Source organism: Polypterus senegalus, chromosome 15 (assembly GCF_016835505.1).
Source record: "Polypterus senegalus isolate Bchr_013 chromosome 15, ASM1683550v1, whole genome shotgun sequence".
NCBI classification, from domain to species: domain Eukaryota; kingdom Metazoa; phylum Chordata; class Cladistia; order Polypteriformes; family Polypteridae; genus Polypterus; species Polypterus senegalus.
The window spans coordinates 31,856,104-31,864,182 of NC_053168.1; the positions used below are offsets into that span (position 1 = coordinate 31,856,104).

Sequence of the window (8,079 nt, forward strand, 5' to 3'; positions counted from 1 at the left end):
ATATAAATAAATAAAACGCCAATAAATAAATAAATAAATAAACAAATAAATAATAATAATAATAATAATACATTTACCTCAAAGGTGAACACTTTTGTGGTCACTGGCAGCAGTACAATATTATCCAATCATAAAAGGTTTGACCTTTTTGACAAATGAGGAGATATTTTAAAGTCTTCACTGAGTTTCCAGCAAAACGACATGATATTTAGGTTCTACATTTTTATTTCCTTTCATTAAGAAAAAAAAAACAAAAAAACAAAAGTCATCTTAAAATACATGCGACGAAATCCACAGGTGTTTATTTTTTTCTTCATTCCATTATTGAAGGAGAAATTGAGAAGAAATGTGCTATTCTGGAAATGAAGTAGTAGATCCTTCTCTAAAGTTTTGTTTGAATTGTTATTATTGTTATTATTATTATTTGTATTATTATTATTATAATTATTGTTTTTTTTTCCTTAATAATGAAGTTAGGCTTCAATCGGACTTAAAGGCGAGAATGCTCCTTTAAAGCAGGCGGACTCGTAGTGCTTGTTCAGGTAGGACTTGAGGGCAAAAGTCTTGTTGCAGCGTTTGCATTTGAAATGCTTAAAAGCAGAGTGAGTCTGCATGTGGGCGCGCAGATTCGAGCGGTCTGCAAAGGCTTTCCCGCAGTGAGCACAACCGAACGGCTTTTCTCCAGTGTGCGATCTCATGTGTCCCTGCAGCAACCAAGGTCTGCTGAAGGCTTTGCCACAGATTTCACACTTGTGCTTCAGGTCGTGGGTCAGCAAGTGCATAGCCATGGCTGGCATGGAGACATACACTTTTCCGCAGGTCTGGCACTTCTTGGCCATTTTGCTATCTAGGCTCCGGTGGGTTTGTTTATGCCTGCTCAGATTGGAAGACGTGGCATAGGTCTTGCCGCATTCGTTGCACGTATGGCGTTGTACCGTCCTAGGGCTGTTTATGACTTTTCTCCTTGATCTTCCATCCGTGATGAAGAATGCGTCCACTGTGTAGCCTTCACTCACGGCATTGTCTCCATTGATGTAACCAGATGTGATCTCCGACTGGGGGCTGTCTGGCTGGTCTGAGTCAGGGGCTTCGTAATCGCCGTGCACACTGTCGTAGATGGGTTCAGGAGAGGGCACTTTAATGGCACTGTCGTTTTCTCCATCGTAGACGGACGGGGTGATGTAGTCGCTAATATATCCTAGCACGGGGGAAGAAAAAAAAAAGGACAAGATCTTTATTCAATTATTTATAGGCACACGGGAACCAAAGTGAGAACTCTCAGGTTAATAGACGCAACAAGCGGTGTTTGGCAGTTTTCCACATAATTTGCCCAGTCCCTGCAATTATTTCAGTTATTTATAAATAAAGAGACGAGGTCACCCCAGCAGCATGCAAATACATCGATTCAGTAAGAAGCTTTTGTTTTTTCTGCATCACTCCCATAAATCAATAGCACTCCATTTCAATTAACAGTGTAGCCCGTTTAAGGACAAAGGCACGAGAAATAAATTAGGCTCCGCTATGTGCTGCACCTGGGCTTTTGAACAAAGAAATCGCACAATTAGGTCAGAGCAATGCAAATAAAAGACTCACGCTGAATGTGATTTCTTGTGTTTTCATACATTTTTGGACATTTTATAGACCACGCATATATGCGCGAGTGAGTAAATGCGTCTGCGTGTGAATATGCATATACAGACATACAGTATATATTAATGCACACATCACACTGCATACTGTGTGAACTATAACAAAACATCTCAAATATCTGTAACAATCAGCAGAATTTACAAGCGGAAATAGTTTGTCTAGAGAGCAACAGTCTTTCAAGAATAGGAGCCTGTTGGACGCTGATATGTCATGCACAGCCCTCTGCTCGTGTTTTTTTCCCCCCACATTTCTTATTTTAAGACGCTTTCATGTGGTATCATTAAGGCATCCCTATAAATAAAAAAGACATTTCTGAGGAAAAGCGTGCACAATTGCACAAAACAGACAGCCAAGCTAAATAGAAAAGACATTCATTTACTCTAATTATTTCTTTCCCAGTTTTTCCATGGGGTGTAATCTTTTGCCTAAATTTGCAGAGTCAACAAAAACCCAGCCTCTGTTGAACACAGCGTGACCTGGGTCAATTACGCCTGCTTTGTACTGCAATTGCAACACATTTGCAATAATACAATCTCAAAGACAACAGAAAGAAAAAAAAAAAAAGAAAAAGAAAACTAGGTCTTGATTGTCATAATTTTAAACAAGTGATAGGAGTTGAAAAGAAAAGCAATTCAGCGGCTGTCAGTGTGAATATCTTTAAAACGTGAAAAGTGCATTTGACAGAAAAAATGACTCATTAAATATTATACTCTGTAACTATTGTATTTACCTTTTTCGTGTAGCTGAACGGTAAGATTTGTCCTGGGTCTGCAGTAAGAGTTTTCGAGATCTGCGGATGAAAAATCATCAAGCTTGACCTTTTTCACCAGGAAGGACCTTGGCATTTTTTAAAAAAATATATATCTTTGTATAGTATTTTTCTCTTATTTATTGGTTGCACGAAATAATAATAATAATAATAATAAAAATCTCGTACAGAACAGGTTGTCTCAATTCTTCTCCGTCGCGATGCTTTATAGAAATGTGGCCTTGCTGTGCTGAAATGTAGATGCCAGCACAGGGCAAATCCAGTACTGATGCTGGTGTTCAGTATCCTCGCTTTCCGCTGTAAAGAAATGCAACTTCAGCACTGGATAGCTCCTTTTTGCGGCACGCTCGGCGTAGTGTATGTAATTCAGCATCTGATAGCTTCCCGCATTGAAAGTCCACTCCTCTCCCTTCTCCTGTTGATGCTGCGGTACTTCAACTTAAACATAAAAAAGGGGGGAAAACACCAAAAAACAGGTCTATTTGTGGGCTCGCTTCGTCAGAACTGGATGGTTTCCAGCTTTTGGCACGTTTTACTTCAAATCTGCTGTAATGCGGAAGCTTGCAGTTCAGTTGACTGCTGGAAACAAAGAACAGAAAACAAACAAATAAAAAGAAAACCTCCCCGTAATAAAAAAAAAATAGCTAGACAGCTCCCAGTCTCCACCTCAACCTCTTCGTTTCAAGGTCTTGAATTTCTGGATTCTGTTGATCAGCTGTTGGGATTTATAGGGCTGCGATCAGGTGGTAGATGGAAATGGAAGTGCTTAATTTAATCCATCAAAAAATCTCCCGGGAACAACATTGGGGTAGAATGATTTATTGATTCTGTTCCTCGTCGCCACTGTTGCATTTTTTTCAGAAGGGGGAAACAAACGGAAAGAAATTTTGCAAACAATACAACGGAATATGCGATTTATCATATACTTTAAATTTTATAACAGAATCTTGTTCTCTTAAATATAGCTGCTAGATGCTAAAAGTGTAAAATTAGAGTCGTCTATAGAAAGCGATGGTACTTTTCAGTGCCTTTTTCATGGTTAGTCGCATTATTGTATCTCATATTCCAAAAATATTTATTTTTAAACTAGCATACTGTTATAAATTGTATAGTACTCGGACAGGTTTGTTCCAAAAAAATTTTTTACTGGCTAAGTTTACTAATACCATATAAAGAGATTTCCTTGCCGGTCACCAGTTGATGTAAAGTTAAAGAATTTGTTTTTTGGTTCTCTCAGTTATTCCCGCAGTTGGTATCTCTTTTCACATATAAGACATCGGACTACTTACTGCTTACTTGAATTATGTTGTACTAATAAAGAAAATCATTATATTACTATAATTTAAAACCACATTATTCGTATTTTCTGTTCGAGCTTATGAGGTGTAGATGGCCAGTAAAGGTTAGATTCACTGCGATGATAAAAAAAAAAAGTTGAACGGCTACAATCGATGGCTTAGTTTTAGCATTTCATTATTTAATTGACAATCAGCGCTGCAAGGTCATTTTTAAAATCGCGTTGGGAAATTGATTATTATGTCAGGTAATATGTAATACTAATACGGATTTGTTTGTTGTTATAGTGTACGTGTACACGCAACAACCTGATTTAATTTTCTTTTGCTAAACACGTGTGCACGTACCACATGTCCTGCGACCACAACACTACAGTTTGGATGGTAATTGATGTTTGCTACGGAGGAATTCCGTATTAGTTTAACAATTCCACGTGTTGAAGTTTATTCGATTTTTACTGTCTGCTTTCATTCGTGAAAATATCAAAACAAAACTTACGTTTACACTCTAACTGATGTACACTACCTAATGATGGACGTTAATGTTTGAGCAACATTATTTTGAACACCTGATACTTTATTTTTTCAAAAATGTATATGCAACAATTACTTTTTGTTCCCTCCCGCATGATTTTCAACCGTGTATATAACGCTAACAGCTAAACTAGCAACTGAATGTGGCTAGAAGAGTGTCGGTCACGCGGCTACGTCACTCATTGTGAACCAACCGCGTTTGTGTATGCAAATAATGTCACTGGGTACCAGAAGGCCTTTTTCTTCAATGATTCCTTTAGGAGACATATGTCCGTAATTAACTGAGATCGGGGAAAAATAGTGTTCTCTCTCTTTTTTTAGCCCGTCCTATTGAGCATTAAAGAAGTGAATACAATTCATCGATACGACATCAATGTCCATCAAAGACAATGGACGGAATACCCCATCCTTTATTCTAGGAACAATTGCATCTTTTACACTGAAATGAGCCAGAGAAAGTGTACGACAGATTGTTCTGTAGGCTGCACTCAAAAATCACGAGGGATTACTAGTAACAAGTTACTATAATACATGTATAGGCATATACATAGAAATATGTTTCTGTTGAATGATTGGTTAATTAATTACAACTAACGTTTAGGTGCTGATGAATTGGTTTTTGTTGATTCTTTGCCCTTAAAGTCAAACGTCTCCTGTACGAGATAAAGCAAATTCACTGGTTGATTCCGTAAAACTGTGTCTTACAAAGCGAATCGCGTCGGTTACTTTAGTTATAAAGTCACGGTGGTTGTGCCAGTCTGTGCTATTATCCGATTTCTGTGGGTTACATTCTTACCCGGGATTATTTAAGTATATTTTATGAAATTCGAGTTGGAAAGCTTACGCTTTCTTGTGTGAGGCTGTTACTGGAAAATTGTTGCCCGTCCATCCATCCTTTTCTGACTCACTTTTCTTCTTGGCATATAAACAGAACTCAAGGGCGCTTTCGCTCAGTTCACATTTAAGAGCAACGGGCACAAGGTGAGATCAGTCCAGGACGGGACGTTATAAGTGAATGGCAGGGCGCACTGACATTCAGCCACGTTGCCAATCATCAGCACTCGACGGAGGCTAGGGGTCTGGTAGAAACTGACACCGATATGGAAAGACCATCACACTCAATGAAGAAGGTGGCAATCAAACCTGTTGTCTGTGTTCAATCTAAAAAGTCCGCGTGTGTGCTTGTGTGTTCCGATTAAAATAATTTGCGAAAAAAGCGCCTCACTATTGAAATAACAGCAACCCCGAACCGTTTACGGCTATAGCGTCTAATTCTGCTTTCCTGAATTTCCCGCACGTATCTAATCAGTAGCTCTCATCAAACGAAAGAATCTGGAGTTAACATAACTCTCCGACTGCCTTGACCTGACGTGTTCATTAGAAAGACGTTAGGAGAGCCATTCACCGAATTCTGCCTGTTCCCAAGAAGTGCTGAGTTCAGCTGAAAACGAGAAAAAGAAGCTGTCCTCATTTGCATAATAATAGCCTGAGATGTGCCGCAACACTGAAACGTCTTGTCACTTCCAAATCAGAAAGGTTCATTAGCATTTAATTCCGGATTTTTGATTTTACATTAATAACCTCAAAGGCTGACTTATATGGTTAAAAACGCAATGTTTTGCCACACATACATTACGTTCAACCTGTGGATGACTAGTTATTCAACAATACGCCTCTCCTGTATTGTTGCTATAGAAAAAAAAAGTGAAGTGTTGAATAATGGAAAGATATAGGTGGAATCGAGTGTGGGATTAGCACTGTGTACAAAGCATACTCCCTGTCTCTCAAGACTTCTAATTCATCTATTAAACTGTGGGCATCCTCGGAACGGCTGGGCTTTCTAATATATTTGCACTGATTAGTTTCATGTGGATTCTACAAAGGAAGATTGCAGAATTTGTACATAATTACCGGGCAAAAAAAAAAAACAGCTCTTAAAAAGGAATGTACACATTTTAACAAGATATTTAACTTCAGAATGAAAATAATAAAAGGTGGTGGGTGCCATTCATTTTTAAAGATTGAGGAACTCCAATCAATCAACCAGCCGATCAATCAATCAATCTATCTGTCAGTCAGTCAGTCAATTCCCCCATCCTTAATCTCGTAAAGTGCTATTGTCCTTGCAGTGATTTAAGTCACAAAGTGAAAAGAAAAGAATATGATAAATGTATTAAATCACACAGGTCTGCAAAATTAAACTCATAATAAATTGTCTTAATTCTGAAAGTTTTTTTTTTATTATTATTTACTTTGTTTCCATGAACCAAGTAAGAAAAATATATTTAGAATGTTTTTCCACATTTAAGTACAAAACTGAAAAAAAAAATAATTCAATTAAGATATAATAAATTATACAATTTATTTGTGTATATAATTTGACATGAAAACATTCAGTCAATCTAATATTTTTTAAACATATATGTACAAAGCAACAACACATATTCTTTGACTTACATACAGTATGAGTTCTTCCAAATTTTTTTAATTCAAAACTTTGTTTGGTGTCCCATCATTTGGACATCCCTGGTGCTTTCTTTTCATACCCTTGATATCCTAGTGGAATCTTTCACCCTGCTCTGCACTCATCACTCTAAGGTTTTCCTGGAAAAATTCCAATTGCAAATCCAAACAATGAACTTTGAGACACGTGTTGCAACCCAATTCTTTAAACCTTCCTAATAAATTAGTCATAAATAAATTAATCCCTATCATCCAATGCCATGGGTTCTCATATCAGTGCTATAACTGACGATACTCAGCTGTACCTGTCGTTCCCTCTTGGGGACCAAACGATATGTCTTACTGATACCTCAGCCTGGATGAAGGACCAGTATCTCTGGCTCAACCAGCAAAGGCAGAGCTCCTTGTCATCCCAGCCAACTGTTATGTCCAACTATGCATCTCTGTACAGTTGACTCATTGTCAGTAAGGCCTGCCAAGTGTAAGAAAAGGTGCTATATAGGCGCCTGACCTGACACTGATGGACACAGAGGCAGGTATAAAATAAAAATACTTTTATTTTCTTCAGCTGGAGGGCATTTCTTCACCGTAATCCCTCCAGCCACAACACAATCCCAAGCATAGTAGAAAAGTCACACCAAGCACTCTTCTCTCTTCCCCAACCACTCCTCCTCAGCAAGCTTTGTCCTCTTTCCACCTGACTCTGGCTGCTGAGTGGTGATCACTGGCTCCCTTTTATTGGGTACACGGAAGTGCTCCAGGTGCTTGATTGGTGACATTCGGCTGCACTTCCGGGTAAGGTGAAACCAGTGCCCAAAAGGGGCTAGCTATTGCCTGTTGTTCATGCAGTTTCATGCTGTATAACATCTACAAAATCAGACCTTATCTGACTGACTGTCCAATACACCTTCTGGTCCAGGCTTTGGTCTTATCATGTCTGGATTACAACATCTCACTTCTAGCTGGAGGACCCGCATGTGCTATCAAGCCACTGCAGATGGTCCAATACACTGTGACCCATCTTGTATCCCACCAGCCAAGATGGGTGATGCCACTCATCTCTACATTGGTTCTGTAGCAGCACACATTAAGCTCAAATCCTTGATGACTGCCTACAGAGTAGTCAATGGGTGTGTATGAAGACAATGGTGTGGTTCTCTGCCCCTCCTTGCCCACTCAGCACCTGGTGATGCCTCCTCTGCGTTGTATCAAATCACAATCCAGATGTCCAGTTAGTGGAACGAGCTGCCCACCTTAATCCAAATGGCTGAAAATGTGTTTAAGAAGCCATTGAAAATCCTGCTGTTCTGTGAAGATCTGTCACATTGTTAAGGAATGCTTTTTTTTTGCTCTGTGGATCTGTCATTG

At 38.8% G+C, this 8,079-nt stretch overlaps 1 protein-coding gene across 1 annotated transcript; it reads right to left on the minus strand.

Annotated features, from left to right (window-relative positions):
* Positions 1–22: 22 nt before the first annotated feature.
* scrt1a (scratch family zinc finger 1a) lies at positions 23–2,556 on the minus strand. Its single transcript, XM_039737353.1, has 2 exons — positions 2,381–2,556; positions 23–1,198 (listed from the first exon to the last, which is right to left on the minus strand). The coding sequence occupies exons 1-2, from the start codon at positions 2,493–2,495 to the stop codon at positions 474–476; spliced, it is 840 nt and encodes a 279-aa protein (XP_039593287.1). The 5' UTR covers positions 2,496–2,556; the 3' UTR covers positions 23–473.
* Positions 2,557–8,079: the final 5,523 nt, after the last annotated feature.